The sequence below is a fragment of the Malus domestica genome, chromosome 16, assembly GCF_042453785.1.
Source record: "Malus domestica chromosome 16, GDT2T_hap1".
In the NCBI taxonomy this organism is placed as follows: Eukaryota; Viridiplantae; Streptophyta; class Magnoliopsida; order Rosales; family Rosaceae; genus Malus; species Malus domestica.
The window spans coordinates 20,410,183-20,426,353 of NC_091676.1; the positions used below are offsets into that span (position 1 = coordinate 20,410,183).

Consider the following 16,171-nt stretch of genomic DNA (forward strand, 5'->3'; position numbering starts at 1 on the left):
TCCAATTTCAGGGATGACATTAATCAATTTTTTATTTCAGAGGCCATCTTGATGAGGTTGGTCAATTTCAAGGACCATTTTTTATAAAAACCCTTTTTTATTTTATTTTATTGTTTTGAGAAATGGTACAATATTCATTAATAATGCAAATGAATAAGTACAAAGAGAAGATAGCATACATATATATTGATCTCGATAAAATTTTGCCATACCAAAATTAGGCAGAATTACTATCTAACAGCACGTCTTCACCAATCTCTGTGCCACATATTTTTTGCTTCCCGTTGAGCATGATTTAATTGAACATGAGGAAATAAGTGCATAAAATGTTTTGCATCATTCAGCCCAGCTCCCAAATTGGAGGAATCATCATCATGCTGCCGTAGTGCAGCAAGAACCATGGTGGAATCTCCCTCCAACACAACCGCATCAATATTCTCGTAGCAAAATAAAGGCTCTCCTTTCTGCAATAGCTTCGGCGTGGAATGGAGAGGCAATTAACTCCTATTTGATAACCAGAAGCAACCGCAACAAATTGCCCATTCTCATCCCTCACGATCATCCCAAAGCTTCCCAAGCCAGAATTCTTATCCCATGAGCCATCAAAATTACACTTAACCCAAATCCAGCTTCCGCCATTTCTGCATAACTAGAGTATGTTTTTGTTTCATTTCATATTATATGTGCAATTTCTATCATGTTATACTGCATATATTCAATGAACATTGAATGAGATAAAATTATTAATTGACGTGACGTTAAAACATTACTTATCGCATCTTTTTGAATTAAAATTTGATAAAATTGCACAACTAGACTTAATCAAATTAGTTAGAGAAGTGTTTTTCCCCTCTACACCCAAATTCGAATAACTAAAACAAAATGTGATAAGATGATCATTTGAGAGCTTTTGATTTAGACAGAGTCAATGAACTGAAATGTAAACCGGTATTCATACTTTCTTTAAAAGAAAAAAAAATAATTATTTGACCTAATAAAAAATAATTATTTAGATTCTATAAGTTTTTTTTTTTCAACTAGAAATAAAAATTTAGAATTCTATTTATTTCGGTTCAAACTCTTAAGCTACTCCCACCGTCTACTTTTGAATAAGAACTGTAACCGCTAAGAGCACAAATACGTATTAGACTATAACATGAACTTCCACCTCTAGTGGTAGATTACTTATACGGCCACAACACCACAAAAATTGAATCTTACCTTTCTCCTCCCCTAAGTACAAAATTAATAACAAATACTATTTCAAAGTGTCCAAATATGAATTCTATTTACACTTAGGTATGGAATAAACAGAATTAATACCGTTTTATTTTCTTAATACTAGTAATTAGAATCCAAAAAATAAGATTTGGATATTAAGATGTTGACTAATTAAGAGTACGAAAGATAGGATCAAAAAATGTGGTGAGGTGTGGTGAAGGGTGAAAGATGAGGGGAATATGCCAGGTAGAAAAAAGATTCCCCAGGACATGTCTGAAAATTTAGAGGGTTGTTTGCAGTTAAATACGGACACAACCCCCCTTCCCTTCCCTCCATTCCCATACTTCACTCCTCTCTTTCCCCATATCTCTCTTTCTGTTGCCTGAAGGTATATACATTTGGTTAAAAAGCCATTTCTACCCCTTGACCTTATAAACTTGATCCTTGTGTTTCATTTCCATAACTATTTCTTCATCACTACAAACCCACTCACTCTCACTTGATCTGTTTTTTCATCACTACTAGTTGCATGAACACGAATATACGGGTTCTCCTCATACTGTGATTTCTGCATGATTTCGTGCCTCGCTTTTTAAGATTTCTTCTCCTTTGTGTACGGCTTCAGATACAAGGTTTGTGTTTTCACTCTTATGGTATTGTTTGGCTTTGTTCATTTGTCTTGTTTGTGTTCTTGCATCTTCATTTGCCTGCTTATGTAATGTAATGGAACGGATCTGAAATCACATTTATTCCATATTTGAAATGGTAATGAATCGATGACAAATTCTCTCTAAAATGTTTTTTTTTACAAGACATATTCTATTCCTCATTTACCGAAAGAGAATTCAAACTAAAATGTAAGTTGTTGTTTGGCTCACTAGCCTAACTCACGTCTACAATTCTCTTAACATTGACCAAGATCATGTGTTACCAAAATTCTCAAACATTTTCCCCTCATCTTTCACAGGCTTTCATCTTCTTCTTTTTTTCTTTCCTAAAAGGGAATAAATCGTAACATATTGCAGAGATTGATCTGATGAACAAATATTGATACTTTTTTTTTTCTAAACCTCTTTTGCCAAGTATTATTAACCTCCCCAGCTTTTAATTATTATTTGAACACCAACATCGTTAAAAACCCTATTATAAAAATTGGAAAAAAAGGTGACATATTTGTTGATTAGGGCTCGTGAAAAACAGTTGGTTCAATTCAATATAATTTTATTTGGTTGGATGGTGATTTGGGTATGCCATGGAACTTTATTACAAGAATATTCCTGGATGTTCTTTCCTGTTTCTTCTATTCCTATCCTTCACGTTTGTTCTAAAAGGAAGAAGATCAAAAAGGGCAAAAGTTTGACTGCGTGACAGTTTTTCAAGCTGTTTTTTATTCATGGAAATGAAAAAATGTAACTGAAAAATCATACAATATATACTATGCTAAAAAACCACAATTCTTTCACATGTTTTCTGCTTCAAATTCTTAAATCTAAATGTTCTGTTGCTGGTGGGGTTAACAAAAACCTGAATCGAGGTTAAAATTTTGGATCCGCCATTTACTTTTATTTATTTTTTTAAGAATACAACATAGTAATCCTTCTTCTTTTTCCTTAATGTGGATAGGGTTTTGCGAAAAATATATTTAAATCCGTTTATTTTTGTCAGTTTAGAGATCTGGAAACAACTAGTTGTAGTTGCAGACGCAGCAGTGTAATTTGACCCCATCCCTACTTTCAAGAATTTTAACTTCTAGGAATGATAGCAAAAATTATTTAAAATTCATGTATCAATCCATCTCTCTGCTAATTCAGCTACATCTATTTACCATATCAATTTAATTTGTTGTAGTTGTGAATATTTATTTCAGTTTGTGAGTTTGACATAGACCAGATTTTGTGTCTTTTAATTAGATATCTACAAGTATAAACTCTGATTTATTGACCCATGACTTCCTTTGTTGTGGGTCATTTTCTCATGCTTCTTTTAGTTGGAAACTGTCACCATCAAGGTCGTATGGTTCTATTTGAAAATTCATATGTTCACATAAGTTCATTGATTGGAATGGAATCAAAATCAACCCCTATTTTGTCTTTTTTCAAAAACTTGTCTTCTTCTGAATCACCAGATAAATTTCTGTAGGACTGTCCCATTAGAATAACTCTCACATGAGTGGGACCGAAATACAAGATGTCTCGTATTTTTGTGAGAGCGCCCTACAAATGACGTGGTTGATATCCCTACCCAACTTTTTATGTGCTGGCCATGTTTTGATCATCTTTGTGTCACATAGTTGATTGAATCACACTCTAATTTTCCTTCTTTTTTTTGAATCAAAATTTTCATGTTTTGAGCAGTTAAAGGGAATACAATAACTTGAGAGAAGAGCTAAACTAATAGTGATGGGCAAGGATCAATTGGAGGTGCTGAATGCACTTGATGTGGCCAAAACACAATGGTACCATTTCACAGCAATTGTGATTGCAGGCATGGGATTTTTCACTGATGCATATGATCTCTTCTGCATTTCCCTTGTCACAAAATTGCTCGGCCGCATTTATTACCAGAAACATGGGGCTGCAGAGCCAGGCAGTTTGCCTCATAATGTTTCGGCCGCTGTCAATGGTGTTGCCTTCTGTGGCACCCTAACTGGCCAGCTCTTCTTTGGCTGGCTTGGTGACAAATTGGGCAGAAAACGAGTCTATGGCATGGTCCTTATGGTCATGGTCATTTGCTCTGTTGCCTCCGGCCTCTCATTTGGTAGAGAGCCCAAGGCAGTGATTTCAACACTCTGTTTTTTCAGGTTCTGGTTAGGCTTTGGCATTGGCGGCGACTACCCTCTTTCTGCCACCATCATGTCTGAGTACGCAAATAAAAAGACTCGTGGAGCCTTCATTGCTGCGGTGTTTGCTATGCAGGGTTTTGGGATTTTGGCTGGTGGAACGGTTGCAATTATTGTGTCTGCAGCTTTTAAGGCACGATTTCCTGCACCATCTTACGAAGTTGATCCAGCCGCTTCTATTTTCCCTGAAGCCGATTATGTTTGGCGCATTATTTTGATGTTTGGTGCTATCCCAGCTCTGATGACTTATTACTGGCGTGCAAAAATGCCTGAGACTGCTCGGTACACTGCCTTGGTGGCCAAGAATGCCAAGCAGGCTGCTGCTGATATGTCAAAAGTTTTGCAGGTCGAAGTAGAAGCAGAACAAGAGAACATTGAGCAAGGAGGGAATGATTTTGGTCTTTTCTCAAAGGAATTTCTTCGGCGTCATGGTGTTCACTTGCTCGGAACTACCAGCACATGGTTCTTGCTTGACATTGCCTTCTACAGCCAGAATCTATTTCAAAAGGATATCTTCAGTGCCATTGGTTGGATTCCAAAGGCGAAGACCATGAGTGCACTCGAAGAAGTCTTCAGAATCGCCAGAGCACAAACCCTTATCGCGCTTTGCAGCACCGTCCCGGGGTACTGGTTCACCGTGGCATTCATCGACAGGATCGGAAGGTTCTCAATTCAAATAATGGGGTTTTTCTTCATGACTGTTTTCATGTTTGCATTAGCCATTCCTTATCAACACTGGACACTAAAAGAAAACCGAGTAGGGTTTGTTGTGATGTACTCGTTGACCTTCTTCTTTGCCAATTTCGGTCCAAATGCCACGACATTTGTGGTGCCTGCAGAGATTTTCCCAGCAAGGTTAAGGTCAACATGTCACGGTATATCAGCTGCGTGGGGGAAGGCCGGGGCAATGGTTGGTGCTTTCGGATTTCAGTACGCGGAAAAGGGGATTGGGGTGAGGAACTCCCTTATAATTTTGGGTGTGGTCAACTTGCTAGGGCTGTTATTTACATTCTTGGTGCCTGAATCAAAGGGAAAATCACTGGAGGATTTATCTGGTGAAGGAGAGCAAGAAAATGCAGCTGCATCAGGATCAAGGCAGCAAGAAAATGCAACTGCTGCGGTTTAATTAGGCTTCTTAATCGTATTTTTATAGCATTATCCGGTAGACTTTTTCTACTTTTCATGGTGATTTTGTTTGATCATGGTGCTTAATCTTCATAAGCAGTTTAATTAGGCTTCTTCTTAATCGCATTTCTATGGCACTATCCAGTAGACGTTTTCGAATTTTCATGGTGATTTTGTTTGATCATGTTGCTTAATCTTCATGCTTTTGTGCCGGTTTAGTCTTTTGTTGTAGGGCAATGTTGGTTTTGTGTTCTTCATTTGCAATTAAAAGTTAAAGAAAAAAAACCTTTTCTGTGATGGTTTCTTTGATGCTGTTCTATCATCTTATGCCCCCTCATTTAGCATCATCCACTTTCTAATCAAATAATAATCACATCAGTGCACTTTTCTCTGATCAAATTTATGCGTATCATTACTTCTATGTAATTTCATCACAGAAACTATTAAATTTATGCATTATATTACTAATTTGCCTGAGAGGATGATTAGCAAAATTAAGAGTTTTTGCACATCCAATGCATTGAGGATTTGGAACTTACTGTATCAGTAATTTCAGGTAATTCTATGATATTATTTGGTAAAAAGAAAATGAACTACTTTCATTAGTTTAGTTCCCTTAAGCTAGAGCATGGATATCAAATGGCCAGCCTGATACGTGTCATTGATCATCATCCAAATTAACACCAAACAAGAGTGAGTGCCATTGAGCAGTCACCACGGTTGAAATCAAGCGATCATAGCGATCGACATTAAGAAATCATAGCGATCATGCGATCAATATATGTCCAAACTAAAAAAAATTGAGGTTTCCACCATAAAATCAATCGACAATATAGGAAGTAGCCCAACTTATTTATAAGCCAATGCAAGGTCTCTCCTCTCATTAATGTGGGATTCATTCTCAACACGCCCCCTCACATATCACGAATTTTCAAATCTAACACAAACAAGGCGACGTGCATCGCGTGTGGCTGTTGAGCTTCACACGTGAGACAACATGCTCTGATACCATGAAGAAAGTTGAGGTTCCGCTATAAAATCAATTGACAATATGAGGAGTAATTCAATTTTCTTGAAAAATTCATTGAAGTTCCATGTGAGATTGGGGAATGGGGAGTGAGATCATAAATTCAAAGTCAATTAAAAGCCTTAAATAGTTTTCCTTGGAAAGGATTCTCTCCGGATCCGTTCCACCTAATCATCCTCATCAAACAATCTGGCACTTTGAAACTTAATACAACAGCTAAAGTTATTATAATTTTTAAAGTGGACATGTGTTTTTAGCTGTTTGGATTAAATTTCAAGGATCCAGATTGTTTGATAAGAAGGATTAAGTGGAAGGGATCCAGAGAGGATCCCTTTCCATTTTCCTTAACCCTTTAACAAACCAACCAACCATTGCACTAACATTCTACTTATTTTAATTGTTGCTTTCATGGGGATGAGATCATAAATTCAAAGTCGATTAAAAGCCTTAAATTCCTAAACTTATATTTGTGTTTTAATTTAATGCACAAGACAACTCTATGCTCCTTTATTAAGTGGATAAAAACGAGGGTGATAAAGCTTGCACCAAGTGATAAAGACATTTATGAACAAATACGTGATAAAGACATAAATGTTGTGGATTATAAAATTTTGACGACCAATTTTAACAATGGAAATGATAAACATACATCATTTAATATTAAGGGATTAAAACTAAATTTTAGCAAGGGATTAAAACTAAATTTTAGCCTTGTTTTTTTTTGTTATTCATGTATCTTTGCATAATTCGGGTTCATTTTTCTCCACTAAAATGACCAAAATAATGCAACTCAATACTATAGTCTAGTGATATTATTCTTCACTTGGAAGTGAGAGATCTTAGGTTCAAATCTCGTGGATGGTGAATTTGATACCAAATTAGGTTGCCCATTATGTTGAAATATTTTCTACAGAAAATTAAGGAGGTTTACTAAAATTATATAAACAAGTGCACTCGACATGATGATTCAGAGCCAGTAATTTGATTTTGTTTTCATCCTATTAAATAATTTCTTCTTCAAAATTTTGTTCATGTCATCTTTAGTTTTAGTTTTTTGTTTTTTTTTTTTGATACACATTAATATTTTATATTAAGGGTGAGGGATTTGATAAGCCATCATAAATTAGTATTGAACTCGTCATTAATGGGACTAGGGATGGTAACGGTTCAGTTTGGGGACAGAAATTCTATATGCATCCCTATAACCATGGAAATTAATCATATCTATAACTGCAAATTAATCATCCAGGATTATCCATAAACATACTCACCGGGTAACTGATTCCCTATCGGTTAACAGTTATATCCATTTTCATCAATACAAAAAAATATATTCGTTCAGTTGACGCATTATAATTTAACAAATATTAATTTCGTCATTAAACATTTGTTAAGTACAAAAATTAAAGTATTTAATTTAAAACATTGATGATGTTGGCTAATCTTTGATATTTCCCATAAACACCATTGAATTCCCACTGATTTTGATTCAAAACTTTTGAACTTTCCACAAAATACAACTTTTGTCAATGGGTTCGATGAATACTGAATATACAAATCTTTTTTTATTATTATTTTTATTTTTTTGATAAACGATAGATTTTGTTATATTAGATGTTAGATTAGCCATCGACAAGATTTAAACCCATGTCGTCATGTAAAGGCTCAACTCCTTTCCACCACTATGGTAAAGGCCCACTTGCATACAAATACACACACACATACTATTATACTATTGTTGACCCTAAAAACTACCAAGTCTTCGTGGCGCGCAGGCCGAGTAATCTATGAGCTAACTACGTCCTTCGGTTGTGTGCGGGGCGTGCCAACTCGTCGGCCAAGCTCGGCCGAGGAGTAAAATTTGTTGATGTTGCGTTGGGTGCTCTACTGACTTCTGAATCTCGCAACTGCGGCCGAGGAAAGAACACTCTTGGCCTTCGGGTTCTAGAGCCTGAAGACAAGGCTACTAGTTCTGCGAAGTTCAATATCAAATTCAGATTTCAATGTGCCGACTGTAATAATTTGTAACACCTCACCTCGCTGAGAAGGCTAATGAGATGACCTCGACCAATAAGGATTTGGAAATCCTTCTCGACCGAGACTTGGATAGATAACCAGTCACCCTCGACGCAATACTATCTATGCCGACTGAAGATGCTGCGAGACCGGCTGGTTCTACGGTGACAGTGCTATCTATGCCGACTAAAGATATCACCGGTTGCCTTCATAATGCTGTTTATCCAAACTGAAGATGTGTTGGTGAAAAAGAAAATTAAAAAAAAAATTCTCAAGATTGTTGAGAGGGTTTGCACAGGGTAGTTTTGTGTGTTGAATTGAAGGTCCTCTCAAATGTTGCACGATGTCTTGTATTTATAGGGTTGGATATCTGCTTGGCACAACCTGATAATATTGTAGAGTCCAGCTGCAACTCAAACTTACAGAGCAAAAATTGATCCGTGTCAGAGGCTTATCCTTCAGATTGCTATCTGTGGCTTTAAACCTATCTAGGCTCCTAGTCTTATCACATCATAATCAAAACTCCCATCAATACCTTGCTTTATCTCATCAAGACTCTCAATGCAACTAAAGCCTTCTTTTTCCATGACGGATGTCCAGGTGCAACCATACATGCAAATTAAATTATAATTTAGTTGCAATATCAGCTAATCACTTGAGATACCATCTTCCATCAAATACCACTTTGTATCAGGAGTCCTAATGATGCATGACTCACGTGGCCAAAGCAATATCACAAAAGAAACATATTCTCCAGTATCCTATTTTGCATGCCTACCCAATGTGCTTCGAGATAACTGTATAGATAATTTTAATTTATCATCTAAGAGATAAATATATGATTAAAAAATCATAATGTTATCCTTTAAATAATAATTAAAAAATTATCTTACTAAATCCAACAGTTTAGAATTCGCCCATTCAACGATCTCGGCCGATTGTGTAATTTTGGGTCTAAACAACTATACAACAATTATATTATTTATTATTCAGGTCGAATTCGGGTACGGATACAAATCAAGGACCCCATAACTATGTCCAAAACCACAACCGAATAATATGAACAATTTTTTTCTTATCCAAAATATACCCAAACTTTACCCAAGTCTGTTCCATCGGACGGTTATCTACAGTTATTGAATTTAATGGTTAGAACTGTTATCCCTACATGGGACTCGAACCTATAACTTTAAGGGCGTGTTTGTTTGCCCTCCTTAACCTGTTGGAAGTATGCCCACAAAGCCACTCATTTGATGTAATAGCTTTTTGGAATACTTAATGTATTAAACTTTTATATGTTTAATGGAGGGCAAAGCTTATTGTTAATCACTATTTATTGTATCATGTGTTTAAGCAATAAGGGAATCCAAGGGATGTATTTGATCTAAGAGACAAGTGATCTAAGTAAGTTAGATTATCGAGACCATTCTCTTATGTTCATTCCTAAAACGTTCCTAGCCATAGGATTGCCAATTGGGCATTGACAATCCGCTAAGGTTAGTATGTGTTATGTTGACTCAAGCGTAAGTATGACTAGTCTCAAGTCATTTGGTGTTGGACACTAAGACAAACACATAGGTGCTCGAAAGAGTAATCGAGTACACTGAACTACGATCAAAAGAGAGTTCGAACATACATGTCATGTATGAACTCTAAAGTTGCAATATGCAAAGTAGTCCTTTGACCTGAGGCATCATAGATGTCTAATGGTTAGGTCCTTGATCTTTGATCATGTCAAACGGCATTCCATCGGAGTGTCCACGGCATTGTTGGGGTCAAGCTATCTAGTCATGTAGGCATATGAATGCACAACAAGGGATCTCTAACCTTCCATGGTGGAAGGAGAATACTCTAAGATATGATTCTAAAGTCTTTGGCCAAAGCATATGAATATGACTTAGGAAGTTTGTTCCAAATCATATTCAAGGGAATCATATAGAGATGTATCACATTGGATAGTAGACATGAAACAAACTATCACTCAAACAATGTGATTAAGAGTATTGTATTAGAGAAGGACTGTATTGCATTGTAGTTGCAACTGGATAGGTTCTCCAACCAATTCTACTTAGCTTGGGTAACCATGACATACTGCTAGGTGTCACTCATGGTTTGTGGAAGCCCTAAATGATTAGCAAACACTAATCATTAAGGGAGAATTGAAATGTGGTTTCAATTTCACAATCGATCGTTAAGAGTAACAATCGCCCACTACCTCGCTAATTGGAACCTAATGGATCGTACACCGAGTAAGGATGTATGTGAGGAAATTAAATGAAATGGATAAGCAATTAAATGGTTTAATTGAAGAATGGTCAAGATTAATTAATTAGTTAATTAATTTTACAAAAAGTTCGTATTGGGCTTTTAAGTTGGTTTTGGGCTTCGGGGCTCAAAAGCGTTTTGGTCCACAAGGCCCATTATGTTTAAGTTGTATGACAACTAAAACAAAATGGGCAATTAGCCCAATAACAAAGGTAAGGCCGGCCATAAGGGTGAGGGTAGCAAACTTGGATTAATTACAAGTTTGCCACTCACTTGAAATGAAGTATAAAATCAACTTTATAGCTTTATTTCTACTTAAGGGTTTTCTAAAAGAAATTGGGTGAAACACTTTCTCTCATTTTTCTCTAAAGAGGCCGGCCACTTAGGGGAGGGATATCTAGCAATCTCTTCTTCCCTAAGTCATCCATATTATCTTCACAAAATACATCCTTGGTGTGGAGACTTAAAGACATCAAACTTTTGGTGTTTTGGAGAACAAATCCTCAAATCCTCAAAGAATCAAAGGAGCACTAAAAGGAGGAAAATCACAAGGAATATTCAAGGAGCTTGGAGGTGACTTGAAGGCCCTCCACTTGGGTGAATCCCTTGTGTAAACAAGGATGAGCTTCAAGGGTAAAGAAACTCTAAATCTTTACTTCTCTTTAATGTTGTTAAAGAGTTTATTGGTTCACCATATACTAGGCTTTGAAAGTCATGGGTTTTATGAATTGTTTTTGGATGCATGCCTACTTTAAAGTGTTTATAGCTTGCATATGTATTCAAATGTTCATACTTGTTCTTAGCTAGGACAAAATTTTTCCTTCATAACCCTCATTGGATTGGACTAACATCTAGTCTAATTCTATGTTTGTTAGCAGCAGGGATTAGCATAGTGGGACTAGGAGGGACTCGCGTTCACTAAAGCCTTCACTAAAGGGTCTTAGTGAACCCTCCAAAAATAGCCGGACTACTAAGACCAGCTTTGTTTGCCCCTCTAATCCTCTGTGAGCTTTGTCGATCTTGCCCCTTCTTCTTTCAGACCCATGGATCTCGTCCTTTGCAAATCAACAACAGTAGCAATAGCAAATGGATGACAAAGCCATCAAATCGATCTTGCCTTTCTGTGGAGGCGATGCTGAGGATTGATGGGTTGTTTCAGAGGAATCGATCAACGCCGGCGACTCAGGCTTCTCTCTTTCTATAGTCCAACCTCTCTTCCTCTCACAGGTAATGACTCAAGGTACTCACTTCCTCCTCTTCCTCCTCTTCTTTTCTTGATTCAAAACAATTTCAAAGTTCCAAATTGCGGGTTGAGAATCTGTAGCAATTTGCAGGCTGAGAAAATTGAATTATTCGCAGTCTCGTTATTGTGAAGTTTTAATATTTCAAAGTTTCAATTTGCTGTAGATTTAGTGGAGATTTCTCTCCTAATTATTGGATACTAAATCTATTGGATATTAAATTGAATTATTGTTCCTTTTTGTCTGCAGCTTCTCGAAGTAGCAGAGAAAAAAAATGGAGTTTTTACTTTGGAATTATCAGTTTAGTATTTGAAGTCTGGTCAGTCTGAAGAAAAAAAATGGTGCAAGAATCTTTCAGTGGGATTAGTCTGTGTGTTTTTTTGTTATTCATGGTGTTTGCTCCATTAATTGGGTATTTTGTGTTTAGAGATTTTGGATTAAATAGTTGGTTAAACTAGCAAGTTTATGTAAAAGCAAAGTAATTGATTTTTCATTTACCCTCACTTTGTTGATTATGTTGACTCAAAAGCAGTAGCTTCAGAAGCAAAAAATAAAAATAAAATTATGTTTTTTGTCTTTTGTTAATTATTCTGCTTTTTAATCTGAAACTGCACCAAACACTTCATTAAATTAGTCCAAGTTAGTCTATTCTAAGTCAGTCTAGCTTAGTCCTTGAAACTAATTCAGTGCAACAAACGCACCCTAATAGTAATAATAGTGGTTATCCTAAAAATTAGAAGGAAAAAAAAAAACTAAAAATGTCATAATATTATCTTGTCATTTCTTTACATGTGCTCTACTATATGCTAGTGTATGTCACTCATCTTACCACCTCGTAAAAAAGTTGCCCTTGAAGTATTTTTAATTCTGGTGTTCTCGCGCCCAAAAACGTAACCATATTTTTTACCTTAGTCAAAGCCAATAGTACAAGGTACATACAAATGTACTAAAGCATCAAATAATTTACCCACGAAGATAACTTATCACGGACGAATATTTTGCAGTAGCCAAGTAAAGTTCACTACGATTATAACTACGGATGGAGTACGGAGATTAAAGGGAAGTATGTTTACCCCACCATCTTCAAAAGAATGGGAAATGGGAATGGTTGGTGGCCCATCTGTTTCAAATGGGTCGGGTTTTTCTCGTTCGAACGACTTGTCGTTGTGATGGTCTAACAAGATACTAGTCATTGCTGCTTAAATTAGTAAGCACCTACAAGATTTGGAACTTGTAAAACAAAACTAGCCTAGTCACACGACACCAATTTAGTGGGGTCATCGGGCCCCAAATAATGTCGTTTTAAGATCCAAAAAGTAATCCAAGTTGTAGTAAACTATTAGCACCACGCGATCATTATGCATACATAAGCTGGGAGCGAGGGAGGGACCATCCTTTGGGAAAGGGATCTCTCATGATCCCTTCCACCTAATCTAACAAGTCTGCAGATTCGAACTATTAAAATTTAATCTAATGACTAAAGTTATTATAATTTTTAAAGTGAGTCTCTGTTTGTAGCCGTTTGATCAAATTTCAATAATTCAGATCCCCGAACTTGATGAATTAGGAGGAAGGGATCCGGAGGATCCCTTTCCCATCCTTTTTACGTCAAGTTCATCCATGTAATTGATTTTGTATTGCTTATGTGATATGTTTGTGTTGCTTATGCGATTTATGTAGCTTCGTTGTCGATGACTTTATGTCAAGGTACCGATGTTAGGACTATCGCGTCTATCGTCTTTGTGACAATTTTACACGAGACTCCTATTTGTGTTGGTCTATTGTGGTAGCCGTATAGGGTTTAAAATCTTTGCATCTTATGCAAACTATCTACAAATCGAGAAATTGATCACTGAAAAAATTATACCCATCTGGCAACTCTTGTATTTGATTGTTTTTAATAATGAAACACTCTTATCGCTTCTATGAAAAAAAAAAAAAAAACTTCATCCACGTAATCAAATGGAGGGAGAGAAGCTAGCTAGTTAGGGATAGTAACTTGCGTACAACACATTTACCATCATGTGGCATTCTAAACTCAAGATTAATAATGTTATGTGTAAGTTTTTATCAGTATTATAATACATTATTGGATCAAACATTATGGTAACAATAAACTCGTTTTACCTAAGTTATCTGGCTACCATTCTATCAACTATCAAGCTGCTTAAAATGGAGTCCAAATAAGGACACATTTTGGAGGGATGACTCAAACACAAAAAAATTTAGTCAGAAGTAAATGTTCTTAACTACTTAACTTTACGAAGACTGAAAGAGTTTCTTGTTAGAAAAAAAAAAAAAGGAACATTATCCAGATTGAACGTGGTTTCTACTTGCACGCACAGCTATATAAGCTATAGTAGTATAGCAAATCCATTGATCGAAAAATTACTGTTGTATGTCACTTCAAATTGTTTTTAAGAGTAAGACTTTCCCTTTTAATTGGGATAGAGAGAGATATATTACTCATATCTTACCTTATCTGTTAGGTAATTCTAGTGTAATTAGATTGGATACAACCCCTAAACGCTTCTAATCTTGTAAGTTGGAACCCAACAAGTTCACAAAAAAAGTTTTACGTATATACTATCATATTTTGGCCAAATGAATTTGAACTTTGGGTGTATTATTCATTCTAAAATTGACTAAATTGACAATTGTTTAGGTGTTCAAGTGCTCGCATTTTCATTTTAACTTTACTAATGAACCATCATTTTTTTTTTTGTTCATTTTAGATGATCATACACTTTTAGATTTGGTTGGATTTTTTGGTAGAGTAACCTTTCATCAAAATGTTTTTGATCGCGTAAATGCATTACAGAGCCTTAAGAAGGACATCCATCCTTTAACGTAAAAAAAATTCATAAATACGACATATTGAATCAAAGATTTTATTTTTATTTTTGAAAAAATCGATATTATCTATACTAAGAGAGAGGAAGTGGGTTTAGCCTTACAATATGTCAGCAATAATACAGTTCAAATTCGTTGAGAATCGAACATAAAACCTCTTACTTACTAATGAAGAGAAATATCAATAAATCGTAGTATTAAGTGATATTGAATCGAAGACTTTAGAAAATGATTTTCACCACTTTGCATTACACAGAGAACGAAAACTTCACATATAAGCAGCAATCATAGGAAACTCCAAAGCTCTCATTACACATATCCAACCATATAATAATAAATTCAACAGAAAACAAAAGAAAAGAAGATACTCCGACCATCTTCAAAGCGCAGATAAAAGGTCGGTCCTTTTTTTTTCTTTTTCTTCTCCTTTCTTCCGACACCACCATCATCATCAGAGATCATATATATTTACAGTAGCTACTACTAGTGCCCGGAGCTTTACAAAACATCCATATAATCTTTCTCTTAATTTGTAATTATCCATAACCCGGCTTAATTAACCATCTTAATCCACAGCGATTCCCGCTTAATCAGCCACAGCTCTGGCCCCCTCCTCCGCACTTGTAATCCATGGATGCCCTGTACCCAAACAGCCCCAAATCAGTTTTCCCATCTTCCATTTTCCACTAAACAATCCAAACGGATGATTATCTGAAATTAATCAAACAAAAATGGACAGCTTAGACAACTTACTGAGGACTTGCTCAGCAGAGAACCTTCTAGAAACGTCCTTACACAGCATGCGCCGCAACAAATCCTTAAGGGCGGCCGATAAGGAGTTAAAAACCGTTGCCGGAAATCTCAAATTCGCTCTTAGCACCGCATCGAAGATCTCCGCCGCCGTTTCACCGTAAAACGGCGGGAACCCGGCCAGCATTATGTACAAAACGACGCCGCAGCTCCAGACGTCGACTTTCTCCCCGTACTCCCTTCCCGCCACCACCTCCGGCGCCACGTAGTACGGCGTTCCGACAACGCCGCCCATCTTCTCCCCCTCGCCGAAATTCTCGGCCGATCCGAAATCGGCGAGCCGGAGCCGTTCCTGGCCGTCGAAGAGGATGTTGTCCGGCTTGATGTCACGGTGAGCGACGCCGAGGCTGTGGCAGTGCGCGACAGCGTGCAAGAGCTGAGTCATGACCGAGGAGGCCTCGGACTCGGAGAAGACCCGGAGAGTGACTCGACGGTAGAGATCGGGCGAGTCGCAGAGGTCGAGGACCATGTGGAGGTGGTCGTCGTCCTCGTAGAGGTCGTGGAGGTTGACAACGTTCGGGTGCGAACCCAGGAGCTTCAGAATCTTGGGCTCCGTCAAGAGGCATTGGGCGTCGAGCGAGTCGCCCGAGTCGGCGATTCGCTTGTCGATAGATTTGACGGCGAAAGCGTCGCCGTTTCTGATCGCTTTGAAAACGACGCCGAACCGTCCGCGGCCGAGCTCCTCGCACAGCTGGTAGTCCCGCTTCAGTGCCTCGGTCATTAGTAAATAGTAACGGGTTTGATTTGCGGAGTCAAAGGGGAAGATTTTGTCGG

At 37.1% G+C, this 16,171-nt stretch overlaps 2 protein-coding genes across 4 annotated transcripts; one reads left to right on the forward strand and one right to left on the reverse strand.

The window, feature by feature from the left end:
* Positions 1 to 289: 289 nt before the first annotated feature.
* LOC103404046 (probable inorganic phosphate transporter 1-7) lies at positions 290 to 5,487 on the forward strand. Of its 3 annotated transcripts, XM_070815742.1 has the most exons (3): positions 1,486 to 1,853; positions 3,576 to 3,705; positions 4,022 to 5,487. In XM_070815742.1, the coding sequence occupies exons 2-3, from the start codon at positions 3,674 to 3,676 to the stop codon at positions 5,184 to 5,186; spliced, it is 1,197 nt and encodes a 398-aa protein (XP_070671843.1). In that variant the 5' UTR covers positions 1,486 to 1,853; positions 3,576 to 3,673; the 3' UTR covers positions 5,187 to 5,487. The 3 variants fall into 3 exon arrangements, with proteins under 3 accessions (XP_017178936.3, XP_008341123.3, XP_070671843.1); XM_017323447.3 differs by lacking the exon at positions 1,486 to 1,853 and adding an exon at positions 290 to 654 and having other exon boundaries at positions 3,576 to 5,487; XM_008342901.4 differs by having other exon boundaries at positions 1,478 to 1,853; positions 3,576 to 5,487.
* Positions 5,488 to 14,807: 9,320 nt separating this feature from the next.
* On the reverse strand, positions 14,808 to 16,171 carry LOC103416896 (phosphoenolpyruvate carboxylase kinase 1-like). Its single transcript, XM_029096355.2, has 2 exons — positions 15,341 to 16,171; positions 14,808 to 15,226 (listed from the first exon to the last, which is right to left on the reverse strand). Exons 1-2 carry the CDS (start codon positions 16,116 to 16,118, stop codon positions 15,174 to 15,176), a joined length of 831 nt encoding a protein of 276 aa, XP_028952188.2. The 5' UTR covers positions 16,119 to 16,171; the 3' UTR covers positions 14,808 to 15,173.

Excerpts from the sequence above, each read along its gene's own strand:
- LOC103416896 (XM_029096355.2), bottom strand. The coding sequence starts at position 16,118 with ATGACCGAGGCACTGAAGCGGGACTACCAGCTGTGCGAGGAGCTCGGC. Across the intron at positions 15,227-15,340 it reads CTCTGCTGAGCAAGTCCTCA|GGCATCCATGGATTACAAGT; the intron begins GTAAGTTGTCTA and ends GTTTGGGTACAG.
- LOC103404046 (XM_017323447.3), top strand. The coding sequence starts at position 3,621 with ATGGGCAAGGATCAATTGGAGGTGCTGAATGCACTTGATGTGGCCAAA.